General features: G+C 51.3%; 1 protein-coding gene across 1 annotated transcript in view; it reads right to left on the bottom strand.

The window, feature by feature from the left end:
- The window catches only part of Ltbp2 (latent transforming growth factor beta binding protein 2), a 119,068-nt gene that overhangs the window by 21,296 nt on the left and 78,340 nt on the right, over positions 1 to 19,432 (bottom strand). The window contains exons 10-17 of the mRNA XM_045153951.1: positions 17,442 to 17,564; positions 13,000 to 13,164; positions 12,531 to 12,746; positions 10,920 to 10,939; positions 9,282 to 9,321; positions 8,394 to 8,504; positions 4,734 to 4,862; positions 936 to 1,055 (exon numbers count right to left, since the gene is read on the bottom strand). Coding sequence (XP_045009886.1) covers positions 936 to 1,055; positions 4,734 to 4,862; positions 8,394 to 8,504; positions 9,282 to 9,321; positions 10,920 to 10,939; positions 12,531 to 12,746; positions 13,000 to 13,164; positions 17,442 to 17,564 — 924 coding nt within the window. The remainder of the gene's footprint in view (positions 1 to 935; positions 1,056 to 4,733; positions 4,863 to 8,393; positions 8,505 to 9,281; positions 9,322 to 10,919; positions 10,940 to 12,530; positions 12,747 to 12,999; positions 13,165 to 17,441; positions 17,565 to 19,432) is intronic.

Below are 19,432 nucleotides of genomic sequence, written 5' to 3'. Positions count from 1 at the left end.
GGCTACTGAGTGAATTCCAGATCAGCCTGAGCTAGAAAGAATGAAGACCTGCCTCAAGCCACATCATCCTACTCTGCTAGAAAAGGAAGATTAAGTCTCCCAGAGAGACCAACTTCCTCGGCCACACAAGGACAGCACATTGCTGGAAAGATGGCACAGCAGTTAAGGTGCTTCCCTGCAAAGCCTAACAACCAGGGTTTGATTCCCCACTTCCCATGTAAAGCCAGATGCGCAAAGTGGCACATACATATGGAGTTCGTTTACAGAGGCTGGAGGCCCCGTCATGCCCATTCTATCTGTCTCACTTCTCTCTATCTCTTTTCCCTACTTGCAAATAAATAAATAAAATATTTTTAACAACACCTGAGCCTTGAATCAAGGAAAAAAAATATATATATATATATATATATATATATATATATATATATTTTTTTTTTTTGGTTTTTTGAGGTAGGGTCTCACTCTGGTCCAGGCTGACCTGGAATTAACTCTGTAGTCTCAGGGTGGCCTTGAATTCGCAGCAATCCTCCTACCTCTGCCTCCCGAGTGCTGGGATTAAAGGCGTGCGCCACCACGCCCGGCTTATATTTTATTATTTACTTGTGTGTGTGTGTGTGTGTGTGTGTGTGTGTGTGTGTGTGTGCATGAGCAGGCCAGGGTCTCTTACCACTGCACACAAACAGCATGTTTGTGCCGCCAGAGAGCACATTGTTCAAGGTGAGGAGATGTACTATTGTGTCAATCAGTACTTCTCTGATACAGAGGATACCACAGTATCACCAAGAAGATAGAAGGAATTCATAGGCTAGTCTCTGTCAATGGGAGTGGGCCCAGCATCAAAAGCACGCAGAGGACAAGCTAGTGGGGGTTTTCGGGGAGTTCAGTAATGCACAGCGTGGGGGGCAGCAAACTGATCCATTATCTCCACTTCTTACCTTGGCACTGCCCGCTCCTGACCATGACGTAGCCCCGATCACACTCACAGTGGTACGAGCCCTCGGTGTTGCTGCACTGGCCCCCGCTGCACACCCCTGGCTGCTCACACTCGTCTATATCTGCAAGCACAAAGGACAGTCCTGAGTCAAAGCCAGCCCCGGGGGGGACACTGAGGGAGGCGTCCTTCTCAGAGGCTGTGAACAAGGCTGAGGCCCAGGAGAAGAAGCCATGCTCACGGTAGCTGGGATTGGCCAGAGGGGCTCCAAGGCCAGCTCTGAGACTGGCCAGACCCTGCTGACCTCTGCGTTTCTTTCTCCCAGGGGTCACTGCTTCTGGGACCCCACAGCTGGTCTTGAGGTCAACAAAGTCCCTGCTTTCCACCTATCAGAGCTTTCCATGGTTCCAGCTCCAAGTCTTGGTCCGTATGCATGACAAAGCATGTTCTTAGTCTTATGCAAAGATGGGCCTCAAGATGGATCAAAGCACCCCATACCTAAATGAGAGTGCAGAATATCTTTATGGCTTACAGGAAGAGAAGGACTTTCTTTTTCTTGTGTGTGCATAGTATGTGTAGTGTGACGGCAGTGGTGGTGGTGGTGGTGGTGTGTGTGTGTGTGTGTGTGTGTGTGTGTGTGTGATGTATGCACATGTATGTGCTTATGTGGCACCCTGAGAGCATGCCAAGAGACTGTCAGGTATTCACCCCCCTCCATGATTCACCCTCCTCCTGTTTCTCCTTGAGCTGGAAACTACGTTTTCTGGAGCTTGCTGGTTTTTTGTTTGTTTTTGTTTTGTTTTGTTTGCAAGCCCCAGGGATTCTTTAGTCTTTGCTCCCCATGGGACTGGGGTTGCAGACATTCTTGGCCATGCCCAACTATTTGCGTGGGTGCGTGGGATTCACACTCACGCAGCCTGAGACCCCTCAGGCCCTCATGCTTGTGCAGGAAGTACACTTAACCACCGGGTGATCTCTCTAACCTCAAGGACTTAAATAAAACCCAGAACATTAGGATAAAGTTAAAACGTTTCCAATGCATCGAAGTGAAGGACTGGTATTCAGCGAAAGACAAAAGGATAAGTTAATGAGCAGAGGACAGAAATGGAAGAGTTCTGGTTTTGAAACCCAGCCAAGCATCTAGAATATCCAAGGCTCTCCTAAAAAGCTACAAGAAAAGCAGCCACCACCCCTGGAAAATGAGCAAAGAGTCAACAACTCACACACGAGGAAAGCCAAGAGTCAAAGCAATAAGCAATGCTCACACTGAGTAGTAACAACTACCATTCAAGCCTTGAAGTTCTTAATATTTAAATAAACACTGTTTCTATTTATAGTAACCTAAAATGGCAATGCTTTATAATAATTATATACATTCAAACATAAATACGGGTGGAGAAATAGCTTAGTGGTTAAGGCACTTGCTACAAAGCCAAGGGACCCAGATTCAATTCCCCAGTCCCCATGTAAGACACATGCACAAGGTGTCACATACATCTGGAGTTTCGTTTCCAGTGGCTGGAGGCCCTGGTGTACCCATTCTCTCTCTCTCTCTCTCTCTCTCTCTGTATCTCTCTGTATCTGCCTTTCTCTCAAATAAATAAATAAAAATAAAAATATTTTAAAAATAAAACATAAATAAAAATAAATGTTAAGTTAAAACATTGAGATAGGGGCTGGAAAGATGGCTCAGCAATTAAAGGCTTTTCCGGCAAAGCCTGATGATCCAGGTTGGATTCCTTCGTACCCACATAAAGCCAGCTATACAAAGTGGTACATGTGTCTGGAGTTCATCTGCAGTGGCAAGCAACCCTGGCATGCCCATACTCTCTGTCTGTCTGTCTGTCCATCTCAATCTCTCTCTCTTAAATAAATAAGTAATTAAAAAAACATTGAGGGGCTGGAGAGATTGCTTAGTGGTTAAGGCATGTGCCTGAGAAGCCTAAGGATCCAGGTTTGATTCTCCAGGTCCCACGTAAGCCAGATGCACATGGTGGCACATGCATCTGGGATTAATTTGTAGCCGCTAGAGGTCCTGGCATGCCCATTCTCATTCTATCTCTCTCCCTCTCATCTCTAATAAATAAATAAAAATAAAATCTTTTAAAAAACCCTGAAAAGCCGGGCGTGGTGGCACACGCCTTTAATCCCAGCACTTGGGCGCAGGGGTAGGCAGATCACCATGAGTTGGAGGCCACTCTGAAACTACATAGTGAATTCCAGATCAGCCTGGGCAAGAGTGAGACCTTACCTTGGGGAAGAAAAAAATTGAAATAATGAGATATTTTATGAAGCTGGCAAAATTCAGGAACTGGATCCTATGCTGGATTAGGGCCCTTCAAGCAGGAGCCAAGCATGACTGGGAGAAGCCATTCCAATGACCCCAGACCCTCCCCCCTTGCAGCTGTCAGGGCTGGCAGAAACGCTGGGACACCCAGGTTGGCGCCAACTGGCACCCCTTGTGTGGGCCAGTCCTGGCCACACTGTTCCCTGTAGCGGCCATGGCTTGTCCTGGGCCAGCACCCTCGCTGGTTCCTCAGAGAGCACTGGCTCTGGCCACCACACCTGCCCCAGTTGCGGAAACCAGTTGTGAGTTACCTCCCTGACAGCCAGCTGACCAAATTACCTACCCTTCCCGGCTGTCACCACCCATAGGAACAATAGCATTCCACCTCCACCGCACTCCCTCCACCCCCGTCACCCTGACTGCACACGTCATTATTCCCGGGGCACGCCAGGCCCGCTCATGATGCTGAGCTACGCAGAAACGGTTCTCTTTGCCTGGAATCCGTTCTGCTCCCTCCGTCCCCGCTAATGCTCGGTGGTGGCACCTGACACTGCGTGTGAAGGAGCGTGTCACAGGGAGCAAACTATGCCTTGCAGCTGAAGTGACACTGGGTCTAACTTCAGCTTTGCCACAGCTAGGTGCGAGGCCCCTTGCTGTCTCAACTCACTTCTCTAAGCCTCATTTGGCTAAAGTGTAAAATGGGAATAAATATTGCATAGGTTGGAAGTATGAGCGGCATAATATGGTGCTGGCATACGATAAGTGCTCATTCATTGGTAACTATTAGGGCTGGAGAGATGGCTTAGTGGTTAAGGCACTTGTCTGAACAGCCAAAGGACCCAGGTTCAATTCCCCAGGACCCATGTAAGCCAGATGCACAAGGTGGCACATGCATCTGGAGTTCGTTTGCAGTGGCTGGAGGCCCTGGTGTGCCCGTTCTCTCTATCTGCTTCTCTCTCACACACTCAAATAAACAATAAAAAAGATGCCCAGGAGCATTCTGTGTTCCTCAAGAGTTCACATCACAAGTGTGTCTACCAAGGGTCTCCTAGCTGTGCGCCAGGCCTTCTCAGAGAAGGCCAAAGCCTGCAGGCTTCTCCAAGTTCCTGGCTCCCTGAGCTTTTCTCTAAAACAGCCTTCCCCTAGTCTGCCAAAAGTCCTAGCTCTACATCCTCACGTGTCCTCTTTCTTCAAAAGGAAAGTAGCCTCCTGGCACTCAGAGTTTGGGGGTTGGCATTTGTTCCCCATCATCAACCAAGCCCCCAGTGTCCTCCTGGCTTTTGCGAACATGACTCCCTTCCGGATCCCTCTCCTTCCCTCTGATCTCAGCAGGGGGTCAGCCTCCTCCAAGTCCAGGCCAGAGTCCTTTACTCCGCCCCGTGCCTCGAGCACCCCCACATGGTAGAACTGTGCCTGAGGCCCGTTAATACCTGGTTCCTCTTCCAATGCCACTGTGGGGTCTTGCCAAAACCATCCTCTTGAACCCACCCCATGACTAGGGCAGGCGTGGCTTACCTTGGCACTCCTGCGTGGCCCCTGAGGTGGTCAGTGTGTAGCCAGGGTAGCATAAGCAGGTGTGGGAGCCCCCACTGCTGACACAGCGTCCTCTTCCCGCACAGGGGTCCCTCAGACATTCATTGTCATCTGACCAGAGAGAGGCAGGGAGACAGGTCAGGGAGGCCAGAGAGCCTTCTCTGGGCATCTGCCAGCAAATTGCCCCTACTCAGGGATAGTGGGTGAGGGAGTAGAGGAGACAGTCATGGTAGAGGACGGAACTCTCCAAGGTACAAAGCCACAGGGCGGTCTATTGGGTTTACTTAGGCACTAAGATTCTGGGGTGACAACCAATGCTTCCTGCCTGCCTCTTGTTCCTTTTCCCCCAGTGGCCCCACAATCACTTCCTTTCTCCTTCAAGACCACAGCAAATGTTTCTCCTTTGTGCACACTGCTGCGGGGGAGGGGGAATAATGCTCACACCTGGTTTATCTTAGCATCAAATGTGTACCCCAGGGATTGTCCTGATGGAGACCTTGGTCAACCTACAGGCAGAAACATGGCTAAGGGCCGGGCGTGGTGGCGCACGCCTTTGATCCCAGCACTCGGGAGGCAGAGGTAGGAGGATTGCTGTGAATTCAAGGCCACCCTGAGACTACGTAGTTAATTCCAGGTCAGCCTGGGCTACAGCGAGATCCTACCTCAAAAAACCAGAAAGAAAGAAAGAAAGAAAGAAAGAAAGAAAGAAAGAAAGGAAGGAAGGAAGGAAGGAAGGAAGGAAGGAAGGAAGGAAGGAAGGAAGGAAGGGAAGGAAGATGAAAGAAAGAAAGAGAGAGAGAGAGAAAGAGAGAGAGAGAGAGAGAGAGGAAGGGAGAAAGGGAGAAAGGGAGGAAGGGAGGAAGGGAGGAAGGGAGGAAGGAGAAGAAAGAAAGAAAGAAAGAAAGACATACAGAGAGAGAGAGAGAGAAAGAAAGAGAGAAAGAAGGGAGGCTAATAAGAGGAGTGGGCTGATCTGGGAGTGTGGGACAGCCAGGTACTGACGGGGGCCCATTTTCCTGGAGTCTGGAGGCTCATAGGGCGGACTGGTCTTCAACAGTTACGTAGGCTGTGTGTCGACAGGGACTGCTTTCCTAAGTTCATGAAAAGCGCCTCACTACCTGGACCTCGTGCTGCCTAGACTCGACTCAGGCCCCAGAGCTGCTTGTGTTGACCCCACCACTCCGAGGAAGGCACGGGACGGGCAAGGGGATACCAGTGCAGTAGGCCTGGCTGGGGCGCAGCTGGTAGCCAGGGCTACAGACACATCTGTATCCATCTGGGAGGTTCACGCAGGTCCCAGGGCCACAGACATGAGTGGCTCCAGCAGCACATCAATCAAGACCTGTGGCGATGGGGCAGGCAGGGGATGGCAGGCGGAGCAGGGTGAGGAGAGTGTGCAGGCAGGGTTTAGAGGCCCCAGAGGACCAGCAGAAGTCTACCTTGCCTTTGCCAGGTCCTACCCGGCATGGTCATACGGGATCCCTGCTGGGGTCCTGAGTCCTACGCAGGATGTAGCTCATGTGAGATCATCTGCCTCACCGGGACCTAATGGGGTCTAGTAACCCATATTCCCTACAAGTGACCTCCCTCTTCCTCACCTTGAATGTGGCTCGCACAGTGCCAGTGCCACCCACCCCTGGCAACTCCTGCCTAGCTTCGCCTAGATGGACAGGCTGGTCTGGAAAGTAAGGTGCATAGATGACAGAGTCTAATCTATTCGGTTTGAATCTATCATACCAGAGAAATACCTGACACTTATACCATGATGAATGAGCGAACAAGCCAACAAATGAATCAAGTTTTGGGTCTGCGTCTACCCTGAGGTCTTAGCCTAAAGCCCACAAACCCAGGGCTCTCTGCCCAGAAGCCAGGACACCTAATAAAATGGGTTAACAGTGGTGTGGGTTGGCACACAGAGGGTCTTCACAGTATTTGCTAAGGTGTACTGAACTGAATAGCCACATTAAACTGTTTTCAAGGGCTGGAGAGATGGCTTAGTGGCTAAGGCATTTACCTGTGAAGCCAAAGGACCCAGGGTCAATTCCCCAGTACCCATGTGAGCCAGATGCACAAGGTGGCGCATGCATCTGAAGTTTGTTTGCAGTGAGTGGACGCCCTCGTGTGCCCATATATTCTCTCTCTCTCTCTCTCTCTTTCTCTCTTCTCCCTCCCTTCCTCTTTCTCTCGCGTAAAGAAATAAATAAAAATACTTAAGAAAGAAAAAAAAAAAACTGCTTTCACAGTCAACCTTTCTGTAGCCTGGTTCCAAGTTTGTGTCCCCCTAAGCACTTGTGGCAATCCCCCCCGGCCATGTTCTAAGTGCCCACCTTGAGGGTAGGGTTGGAAGATGGCAGTGCAGAAGGCCAAGGGCTGGTAGAGGTGACACTGTTGCTGAGGGTCACTGCCTAGCCCAGCCTGACCCTTCCTCCAGACACGTGACCTTTGTCAGAATCTCAGTGCTCCCTGGCCGAGCCCCCCCCCCCCCATCCCATCCTGCCTGCTGGAAGAGATGTTTCCTGTAGCCTCAGGGGACCTTACTTTGAGTCCAGGGGACAGAGGTCCTGGGAGAGAAGTCAGTGGGGGAGGAGGGTGTTCTGGGAAGGCCAAGCCCCAATTCTACCTCCTACCTTCTAGACTGTTCCACCCACCTGCAGGCATTGACTATTCTTTTGATGGAAGAAATCCAAATCCCCGCCCCCCAACCATCCTTGCCTCCTACTCAAGGTGACTTAAGTGTCCAGCTCACAGTACAGCTGGCTCACAGAGAGGGCAGGCGGGAGGGCACACATGCGAACAAGGAGCAGCCGTGACAACGCCACAACGCTGGCCTCGCTCCCCTCGATCACGCCCCCGAGCAACGAGCCTTTGTGGAGGGCACATTCCGCAGCCAGGTGGCTTTGCCAGGGATCTCCCCCACACCGGCCCTCATGGCTGTAGCTGACCACACGGAGTGAGATATGCAGGCTCTTTGGACCTTTCAACAACCTTGCATAACAGGACTCTATCCCCCCCCCCCCCGCCCCGAGTTGCAGCTGCCACTGCCGCCAGAGCTCTCAATAACTGAGAGCAAACAGTCCCTGCCTCACTGCACACATTCCCTTTCCTCAAGAGGCTCCTCTAGGGCTGGAGAGATGGCTTAGCGGTTAAGCGCTTGCCTGTGAAGCCTAAGGACCCCGGTTCGAGGCTCGGTTCCCCAGGTCCCACGTTAGCCAGATGCACAAGGGGGCGCACGCGTCTGGAGTTCGTTTGCAGTGGCTGGAGGCCCTGGCGCGCCCATTCTCTCTCTCTCCCTCTATCTGTCTTTCTCTCTGTGTCTGTTGCTCTCAAATAAATAAATAAAAAATGAACAAAAAATATTAAAAAAAAAAAGAGGCTCCTCTAGATTCTCCTGGTCCTTTCTGGAGGCCTCTGAGTAAGACCCTCCCCAGAAGACTGCAAGGGACCTAGGTATGGCTCCTGTCTTCACTAGAGGAGCCCTGTGCTCTTTGTAAGCTGAGTCAAGGGCCACGGCCTGGACAGACTGTTCACTGCTTGCAGAGGCCAGGGAGCCATGCCACTCACAACCCTTCCCTGGGGTGGGCTCTGCGCAGCCACACCTCCCAGAGGTGGGTGCAGAGGGCCTCCAAGGGTTGCTGCAGCTACCTGGTGGATCCAAGGTCACCAGCGCATCAGTGGAAGGGGTCACTTGCTCCTCTGGAATCTCTGGGATCCTCTGTCCAGGCAGTGGTGGTGTTGATCTCCCAGAGGCATCCCCTATAGAGGGCAGAGGAGAGCGGGTTGGGGCCCCGGCTCTTGGCTAGCGCTGACCTCCTGGTGTTAAGACTCCCAAGAATCAGGATGGAGAGAGCCTAGGAGCTCCTCTCCCCGGCCATGCCGCCTCTCTTCTACAGCTCGACCTGGCCCTCCAGAGTCACAGAGTCCTGTCTGAGGAGACCGAGGACTGCAGAAATGGACACTGCCCAAGACCAGCCCCTGCTGGAGGCAGAACTATAGCCCAAGTCTCCTGATACCTGCTGCAGCATTCTTTCTTTTGTTGACAAACGTTCTGCAGTTTACAGAACTTTGCTGCAAACATCAGCATCCTGTTGCTGTGGGAAGCAGCTGGGCGCGTGTTGAGTCCGTTTATGGCAAGGGAAGCCACAGCTTGGCCTCTTGGCATCTGAGCCCAGTTCTGGTGAAAGGCAAGCTCAGTGGCAGGAGGTAAGATGAGGCCCCTCGAGCAAAGAGCTCTGGCACCCAGCCAAGCCGCTGCTTCAGTGGTGCCCCCTCTTGGGCCTGATTTACGTGTTGAGTGGCACCATGAGATTAAGAATGAGATTGGTGGTTAGGAAAATGTTTGCAAAGCATTGTGGGATCTCATACTAACCTCACAGCCCCTTAGGGGGTTAGAGTTCCCAGAAAGAGTGTTCACATGCCATGTCTCTCACCACCTCCTCTGGTTCATGGCTAGACACCCTGCTACCAAACTAAGGCCCCCCTCTCCCTCCCTTCTCTTCTCCATGGGAGCTGCTAGGAGGAGGAGGAGCTCACCTGGGACCCAGGCAGGTAGGTGGGTAACACTGGTTGTGACCTGCACAGAAATGAAAGAAGGTTATTTTGAGCTCCTCTGTTATTTCCATGACTTTTTTTTTCCTTTTCCCCCCACACTTACCCCACTCCCAGGCTTCCTGTCCAACTGTCTTAATTGGTGAGTTTTTACTATGTGCCATGTTTTCTGCTAGGCTCTTTCTTTCCTCTTGTCTTAACTCATTAGCTTGACCTGTTTACGGTGGTAAGTTGTTATAGGGAAATGAGTCCACGCGTGTTCTGCGCCCGCTCAGTGGAACATGAATGCAGTACGTGTGAAGGCTACTACCCCTATGTCGCAGATAGAGTGACAGAGGTTCCGGAGATCATCCAGGGCCACCAAGCCAGCATGGTGAAGCCAGTATCCACAGCCACATCTGGTGTCACTCACTACGGCTATGGACAGAGGCCCCTAGTCCATGGGAAAGCCAAGGAGAAGGGCAGAGAACAGAGACGCACTGGGGCATGGCCGGGAATGAGAGGACTCAGGATGGGAAGCTTGGGTCTGGGAGGACATGGTTCTTAAGGAACTTGCTGGAGAGAAACAGTATTTGGAGACAGGTCAGCAGGGGATAGGCAGGAACCAGCAGACCAGTGAAGGATAAAGAAAGGCCCCTTGTCTGATAGACATTTAGTCTTGGATATCGAGGGGAATCCTGGGCGCAGGGAAGTGAGCCAGGTATTCTTTTCTAGGTAAAATGGTTTGAAGCTATTCACAGCCATGCCTCTACTTCCTCATAAGCCACTCACACAGGAGACCTTGAGGAATATGCTAAATCGTCCCAGAAAATGCCAGATTCAGAATGAACGAGATGGCAATACGGAAACACAACCGTGTCTAGGTTTTATGCCCAGTGCTCAACCTTCAGTGACACTCAGGAGTAACCACATGGTCCCTCTGTGCTTCCTGGAGGGCCTGGCTATCCTAGGTGGGAAGATAATGGCACAGTAGCTTACATATCAGATGGGGTCTTCGGATCAACCTCCCTCACTGTGTCTTCTCTTCAAGTGTGAAGTCTGACATCTACTCCACTCTTTTCCCTTTGCAGCCCCATGGGTCTCTGCCTGGGGTACCACTGGCTGCTAACGCCTGGTCTCTGTTACCCTCACCCAACTGTTTTTTTTTTTCTTTAAATATTTTATTTTTATTTATTTATTTATTTGACAGAGAAAGAGAGAGAGAGAGAGAATGGGCACACCAGGGCCTCCAGCCACTGCAGATGAACTCAGGACACGTGTGCCCCCTTATGCATCTGGCTAATGTGAGTCCTGGGGAATCGAACCTGGGTCCTTTGGCTTTGCAGGCAAATGCCTTAACTGCTAAGCTATCCCTCCAGTCCTTGTTTTTTTTTTTGTTTTTGTTTTTTTTATGAGAGAGAGAAAATGGACATGCCAGGGCCTCTAGACACTGCAACAGAACTCCAGATGTGTGCACCACCTTGTGTACATGTGCAACCTTGTGCATGTGTCACCTAGTGCGTCTGGCTTATGTGGGATCTAGGGAGTCAAACATGGGTCCTTAGGCTTCGCGAGCAAGCGCCTTAACTACCAAGCCGTCTCTCCAGCCCTCACTCAACTCTTTTAACAGGAGGACTCACTCACCTGGACAGTCTGAGAGCCACCTGTAAAGGGAAAATGATGACATGAGCTTGGGGAGTAGAGACAGTGGCCTTCTGCCCTCTACTCTTTGCCTGGAGGGTAAGCAGACATGTCTTCAGGAGGAGAAACAGACCATGTCCCCAGAATACCCAGCAGCACCCAAAATGCAGCTCTCTGCCTCTGCCCTTTAGTCCCCCTCCCCCCCACATTAGGACCAACCAACCCAGAAGCTTGGAATGGATATGAGGCAACCCAGCTCACCCTTCATTTTGTGAGAGGAAGCCTCCTGCCCTCCTCTGAGGCCCCGGGTGACCAGAACTTACCCCCAACACTCCATTGCTCCCGTGACACACTGCTCCCTCCTACAGCCCCAGCCAGAGGGGTTGTTCACAGCCCCTGTGCTGCCAAGAGCCAAGGGAGCAGTTCTAGAGAGGTAAGGCGCTTCCTCTCACTGGGCAGGTGTTCAGCATCCGTGACAAATGGGGTTTTATCCTCACTGTCTTGACTATTCTAGGTTCCTGCGGGAAATTCTGGCAGTCACCTACTACACGTGGGGTCCTACTACCTCTGTGGTCTCCTGTACTCAGTGACTTGGGCACGACTTCACGTTTTCCCAGAACACCTGCCAGGGAGCTCGAACGCCGAATCTTCCTGGCCTATACACCCTGAGTGCCAGGAGGCGGAGCTGGAGCTTCTGCTCAGATCCTAAGGCCAGAACAAGGCATGGAAAACCTACAGACTCTCTGAAACCACTTGCCAGCTCACTAGGCCTTGGAGTGACTCCCAGCCCCAGAAGCTGGGAGGCCGGGTGGGAGATGGAGAGCTAGATACACCAGGCATGATGCTGACCTCTCCCATCTCCTGAGTAGCCTTCTGGGTGTGCACGTCCCTTGACCCCACACAGGAGGGGGAACTAGAGAGGCCTTGCCGTCAAGCCAAACCACAAGAGAAGTGTCCCAGAACTGGACACTGCTGCTCCCAAGCGCCCTTTTTAAAAATCATTTTATTTATTTATTAGATACAGAAGGACAGAGGAAGAGAGAGAGAGAGAGAGAGAGAGAGAGAGAGAGAGAGAGAGAGAATGGGCACACCAGGGCCTCCAGCCACTGCAAACGAACTCCAGATGTATGTGCCACGATGTGCAGTTGGCTAACGTGGGACCTGGGGAATCGAACCTGGGTCCTTAGGCTTTGCAGGCAAGTGCTTTAACCGCTGAGCCACCTCTCCAGCCCCAAGCTCCCTTTTTAAAAAATTATTTATTTATTTATTTATTTGAGAGGGACAGACACAGAGAGAAAGATAGATAGAGGGAGAGAGAGAATGGGCGTGCCAGGGCTTCCAGCCTCTGCAAACGAACTCCAGATGCGTGCGCCCCCTTGTGCATCTGGCTAACGTGGGACCTGGGGAACCGAGCCTCGAACTGGGGTCCTTAGGCTTCACAGGCAAGTGCTTAACCGCTAAGCCATCTCTCCAGCCCCCAAGCTCCCTTCCTTAATACCCCGGAGATGGGTGTCTAGAGACACAGGAAAAATGCCTGGGCCTCTCTGAGCTGCTGTGACCTTATAGAAAAGGGAAATGTTCAGGTGTTTCCCACCCCACTCTGGCCCAAGATACCCTTGTCCGAGATGGGCCCAGCCTCAAGCCAGGTGTCCGTGGCGGCTCGGAGTGGCTGTCTTTCTGCTAGCCCAGACGGGGGTCCACTGCTCCTCTGTGCCTGCTCCCTCGAGGGCCTGGCCAGTTCCTCCTCCTCCGCTTTCCTCATGGACAGGCGGATGTCTGAACTTGAGTAGGTATAGCCATGGCCGGCAGGACAGATTTCTCTGAAGGCCTCTGCAAAACCAACAGCCAGAGGACACAGTAAGCAGTGTGCCATTCCTGCAGAACGTCAGAGCGCCCCTCCCCTGCCCCTTCTTCCTCCAGGGAGGCAAGACAGTTGCGGCAACAAGGCGGGAACCCCAGGTGGGTAGGGACTGGAATAGGGAGGGTAAGAGTAAGAGTCTTCTGTCTTGAGGTCTGCCCAGGCTGGCCATTGGCCTTGAGGAAGTGTCTCCACGGATAGGGCTGGGATGGAGCCAGGGGTTACCTGTGCCAGGCAGGGGGCATTTCTCACACTGGCTTCCCCAGGCTTTGCCCACACGACTGCAGCAGCATATCTGCTTGGTGATCCGCTGGGCCAAGGGCAGGGTGCAGGTGCCAAGCCCCAGTGAGCGGTAACACAGTCCCTGCTGCATGGAGATGGCTTTGTCCGCTGCAACAGACAGGACACAGGGTGCTAGGCAGGTGGCCCGTGGGAGGGAAAGTGCCGAGAGCCAGCGGTGGAGGTGTGGCTGGCTGCATGCGCTCAAGACCAGCCTGGCCCACATGTCGACCTGGAAGCCGAGCCCTGAAGATGCCCACATGAACTTTGGGAGAAATGGTCACAGTGGGCATGAGCTCACTTCTCCTTGTGCTATGTGCCCCGTGAGACCCTCGCCTCCCATCCTCAAGTGGAGAATCCAAATGTGGGATGTGGGCGTGAACCTGCATGTCACAAGCTGCCAGCGTTCAAGCGTTCCCTGGCCTCTCTGCGCGCACTTGGAGATGAGTGTGGAGCAGCATGCTCTGAGGACTACAGGTGGCTTCATACGAAGATGAAACAAAGTGAGAACCAAAAACCTGAGACAGGCAGCTTTGAGGACAGAGAGCCTGTCTGGGTTATCTTTGTCACTAGAGACCATCCTCTGTGTCAGGTGCACGTGGCTGCTCAGTAATGCATGCTGAGTCAACGCCTGCGTGGCTCACTCCATGAATCAGCCAAGCACTGGGTCTGGGTGTGTCGTCAGTGACAGAGCACTTGTCTAGTGTGCGCAAAGCCCTGGATTCTGTTTCTGGCAACACACGCACACATGTGCGCCACAGAAACCAAAGAAATCCACTGAATCCATGCACTGAAATCCCAATGGTAGTTAACTATTAAATAAGACTCTCTTGGGCTGGAGAGATGGCTTAGCAGTTAAGGTACTTGCCTGCACAGCCCAAAGACCCAGGTTTGATTCCCCAGTACCCACGTAAAGCCAGATGTTACAAGGTGATGTATGCATCTGGGGTTTGTTTGTAGTAGCTAGAGGCCCTGGCATGCCTATTCTTTTTTCCTCTCTCTCTATCAAATAAATAAATAAAGGATTAAAAAAAATAACACTCTCCGGGCTGGAGAAATGACTTAGCGGTTAAGGGCTTGCCTGTGAAGCCTAAGGACCCTGGTTCAAGGCTTGATTCCCCAGGACCCATGTAAGCCAGATGCACAAGGTGGCACATGCATCTGGAGATCTGGAGTTTGTTTGCAGTGGATAAAGGCCCTGGCACGCCATTCTCTCTCTTCTCTCTCTCTCTCTCTCTCTCTCTCTCTCTCTCTGCCTCCTTGTCTCTCTGTCTTTTGCTCTCAAATAAATAAAAATAAACAAAAACAAAAAAATAGCACTCTCTTGCATACTATCTCAATGAGAGAAGATGTGTCATGCCAATTTGAAAGAAATTTAAATATTTAGAGGGCAGACTATACTCTCAATAGACAAGTTGTGGGTTGAGGAAGACAGCAGTCAAAACTGAGGAATTCATGACCCTGGGGTCTTGGTCAGTTCAGACAGATCCTTGCTCCCTACTGAGCTACATACATGTCTCCCTGGGCCTTGGTTTCTTCATATGTAAAGTAAGGATGTTGATATGTCATAGGTGGTGAACACTTGTGTCTGTGCCTGCCTGGCATGTGTGTCCCATTCCGATGTCATCAGCCAAGGTTTTCTATTGGCACCACCCACTCTTTCCCTCCCTTGGGCCACTTCCTGTGTGAAGGAGTGAAGTCTGTACCTCCAGTCACAGTGAGTAGTTAAGGGACAGGTATGTGACTAAGTAGGCCTCATGATACTCAGTTTGGGGACTGTTCCTGGGCCATTAGAGAAGTGATCGTGTTTAGACTGAGATTTCAAGGCTCAGAACCTACAGCACATGGAGTGTTACCTTTAAAGGAACTCTGAAATCAATGCAGGAAACAGCAAGGGACTCCTAAGGATGAGCCAACCAACACGTGTTCCCACATTTACTGAGTGTGCCAATCAATCGACTCCATTTGCTAAAGCAGCTGGAGTTGTGTGTCCATCACTTGCAACCCTGAGTCTCCTGACTACCCAACCTTCACGGTGCCATAGAGATGAAAGAGCCTGAGGTAAACTGGCATGCCCTGTCAAAGGTCATGTGCTACACACAGGTCATGTAGCCATTAGTCCAAGAGCCCCGGATCCTCAGGGGCAATCTCTGCCTATGGTGGCCACTGACCAACCCTATGAATTCCAGAGTGGAATATCAGGAAGCCGAACCAGTTTCCAAGGAGAGAGGGCAATTCTCAGAAACCTGCCTACCACCTCCACCTACAGGAAGAAGAGTCCTTGTGCCAGAGCAGCTCTGAGGAGGAGAGGAAATAAAGACAGCCTGCCTCTGCTTCCCTCTAGTAGGTCCCTTCCTGGCCTTCAGACATAAACACCACCTAGGATGTTAAACACATTCGCCTGATAAAGTAATCTTTTTTTTTTTTAATTTCATTTTCATTTATTTATTTATCAGACAGGGAGAGAATGAGAATGGGTTCACCAGGGCCTCCAGCCACTGCAAATGAACTTCAGACGCATGCGCCACCTTGTGCATCTGGCTTACACTGGACCTGGAGAATCGAACCTGGGTCCTTAGGCTTCACAGGCATGCACCTTAACCACTAAGCCATCTCTCCAGCCCATGATAAAAGAACCTTAAGTGGCTTGGAGAAGAAGGGTTGACAGTCCCTCAGGGCCAATGACTACATGTCACTGTCATCACAAGGCAGTGTTCCTTTGTTTTGATTTGTAGACATGGTATCATAAAGCCCAGACTGGCCTCAAACTCATGTAGCTGTGAATGACCGTGAACTGATCCTCTTGCTTCTGCTTCTTGAGCTCTGGGCTTAGAAAAGTGTGCACCCCCATACCTGATCTTATAAGTACTGGGGATCAAACCCAGGGTTTCAGGTATGCTAGGCAAGCACTCTACCAACTGAACCACACACTGAACCACACCCCTAGCCTCGCCACATGGCTTCTTTTTTAAAATTTTTTTTTGTATTTTTTTTCGTGTTTTTATTTATTTATTTGAGAGTGACAGAGAGAAAGAGGGGGAGTGAGCAAGAGAGAGAGAGACAGACAGACAGAATGGGCACACCAGGGCTTCCAGCCACTGCAAACGAACTCCAGACGCATGTGCCCCCTTGTGCATCTGGCTAACGTGGGTTCTGGGGAATTGAGCCTTGAACCGGGGTCCTTAGGCTTCACAGGCAAATGCTTAACTGCTAAGCCATCTCTCCAGCCCAACCACATGGCTTCTTGAAAGCAAACTGTGTTCTGCTCATTCTGGGCCCCTTGCTCCCTGGGCCTCCCTCCTGAGACTCTGTCTAGTGTCCTCGTCCTGGAGACTCTAGGTCCAGCCTCCTTTCCCACAGGGCACTCCCTCTGCTGGCATCAGAGTCTTATTCCTGCCAGGGCCTTATCAGAGCCAGCAGCAGGCAGTATATAGACAGAGTGGTCAGCTGACTGCAGCTCCACAGAGTGGGAAGTGCCCACATCCCAGAGGCTAGCAGGACTGGTTTTATTCAGCTCTGGTCAGGCATTCTTGCCTAAGGAAAGCCCCATCTGGGCTGTGGTATCAGCTCTGCCATCTGGGGAAGGGGGATGCCAGCCTGGGCCTCTCCAAGCTGGAAACCACAGAGGTCACTGGGAACAGTGTTGCCAGGGTGTATGTGTGGCACACACACACGCGTGCATGCATTCACAACTCATAAAATGTATGTGTTCATGGATTCTTTTTTTTCTGGTAAGGTCTCACTCTAGTCCAGGCTGATCTGGAATTCACTGTGTAGTCTCAGACTGGCCTCGAACTCAAAGTGATACTCCTACCTCTGCCTCCCGAGTGCTGGGATTAAAGGTGTGCACCACCACACCTGGCTTGTATTCGCGGATATTGAGACACATTCAGAAGAGACCACAGGATAATGGAAGGGCCCTGGAATGGGACAGAAGCTCCACGAATCAATGGACAGGTCTTTAGAAAAGCCCATTTAACAGCCACACGATGAGGCTGCCAAGCTCAGGCACTGGAAGAATCAGCCTCGGCCATTCTCAACCCCAGGGGCGGCACACATCTCCCAAGACCATGGGGCAGTAAACAAGCTAGACATGATCAGAAGAGAAAACCAAATCAAACCAAAACAACACAAAGAAAAAGAACAAAACATGAACCCCAAACTGCTAAGCCTCAGAAGGAAAGCTACAAGTAGAAAGAAAGCTTGGCCGCAGCGGCTAGTCCCAGCAGGATAGGCAATCAATTTTTGTATCTTGGCCCAACTCCAGGGTCAGTAGCAAACACTGGCTCACAGCCAGTGAGGCCATGAGGCCTGGGGCACTTGACTGCCCTGGGCCTCAACAGTGTCCCCAGAGGGTGTCCCCACCCCCTGGCCTCGCCAGCACTCACATACACAGCGACTCCGTGATGGGTCCAGCATGAGGCCAGGTCCACAGGTGCATAGGTAGCTGCCCCTGGTGTTCACGCATTCTGAGTCCTTGCACAGGCCCAGGGTCAAGCACTCATTGATATCTGAAAGAATAGAAGGGACAATCAAGTGCCTGCCCCATCAGACCTAATGCCTGAGAGAGAGCTGTGCAGAGACTTTCTACTCTCAAATAAAACACCAAGAAAAAGAGGACTATTTTTTTTTTAATTGTGATCCCTCGCTGTATGCCTCAGTTTTCACATTTGCAAAATGGGGATAATGATAGAAACCCCCCGTGTTGTTAGAAGAGAGGGAGAAATCACACAGTATGTGGTCTACTAACTGGCAGGTAATAATAATAATAACATGTATGAAGTACCTTATTACATGCCCCATACTTTCTTTTTTTTTTTTTTTTTTTTTTTTTTTTCCGAGGTAGGGTCTCACTCTGGCTCAGGCTGACCTGGAATTCACTATGTAGTCTCAGGGTGGCCTCGAACTCTCGGTGATCCTCCTACCTCTGCCTCCCGAGTGCTGGGATTAAAGGCGTGCGCCACCACGCCCAGCCCCCCATACTTTCTTGATACTTAACATATGAGACTTCATTTAATCTTACAATTTTATCAACAGATCCTTGTGTTCCCATTTTATTATTATTTTTTGTTTTAGAGAGAGAGAATTGGCACACCAGTGCCTCAGCCACTGCAATCAAACTCCAGACGCTTGCGCCACCTAGTGGGCATGAGCGACCTTGCGCTTGCCTCTCCTTTGGGCATCCGGCCTATGAGACATCTGGAGAGTTGAACATGGGTCCTTAGGTTTCACAGGCAAGCGCCTTAACTGCTAAGCCTTCTCTCCGGACTCACATTCTCATTTTATAGATGAAGAACGTGAGGCTCCAGGAGTAACTTGTCCAGACGGACTCAGCTCTGGTGACTTCGCAGGTGGTATGCTGGAGGGTGGCAGCTGGGCATTCAGGTCCTTCCTATCTAGCCTTCTTGGAGAGTCTCTGAGCACCCTTGCTGGCTCCAGCCCTGGGAACATGCTGGAGGCAGGAGGTTGAGGCTGGTGCTGCAGGGGCCTTGAACGTAGGAGTGAGCTCAGCAAGGGCGGACTGAGGGGCCGAGGCAGGGCTAAGGCCCAGGGAGTCTCCTGCCTCAGGCAGGCTGCATGAGTCACAAGACCAGCAAAAGCTCCTGCTCTTCCTCACACAAGACGGGGCAATGGCTTCCTCCTGATCCCTCAACTTCTTGTGCTACCCAAAGGAAGCCCCCAGACCCTGCCTCTGAGCTGCAAATTGGGATCCATCTTGGTGACAGCCCATCTGTTGATGACCATGATGGTGGTAAAGATGCTGACCACCTTCAGGGGTCAGTAGGTACCTCAGGCAGCCCAGTGCCATCAGAACCACCTGGTCAACTTTAGGCTTTGGGCAAACTGACACAAGATGAGGGACTGAAAGATGACCCAGCACGGGCAGCAAGGGGGAATTGCTCCTTGGTAGATCGTCCTTTTGGGACACAGGTGTCTGGGAGATGTTGCTGGAGGAGAAACTGATTCACATGCCTCCAGACTGTTTCCAGAGGGATACTTCTAAACTCAAACTTGACTTGCCTCCCTTCCACTAGAGAAGCTTCAGGGTTCCCCCATCACCTCCTAGAGGGAGTGTCTAAAGTTTAGAATGAGATTTAAGCCCCCCCCCCATCACGTCCTAAAGCCCACAAGCAGACAAGTAGCTTTCAGTACACGTCAGCACGTCTATGGTCTCACCTCCTGGGTGCATACAGATCGTGTGCCCAGTGCCTCCCACAAGTTCTTCCCAGCCCACACTGTCCCTCTGCCTGGAATGCATGTAGCCTCTTCATTTGGCCATCTCATGTTCATTTTTAAAGCCTTGGCTTGAGTACCACTTCTTCTTTTAAGAAGAAAAGTTTTATTCAGTCCACAGTTCCGGAGGCTAGGAAGTTTAGCG

Source organism: Jaculus jaculus, chromosome 7, assembly GCF_020740685.1.
Source record: "Jaculus jaculus isolate mJacJac1 chromosome 7, mJacJac1.mat.Y.cur, whole genome shotgun sequence".
Taxonomy (NCBI): domain Eukaryota; kingdom Metazoa; phylum Chordata; class Mammalia; order Rodentia; family Dipodidae; genus Jaculus; species Jaculus jaculus.
This window is presented reverse-complemented; position numbering and strand designations above follow the sequence as displayed.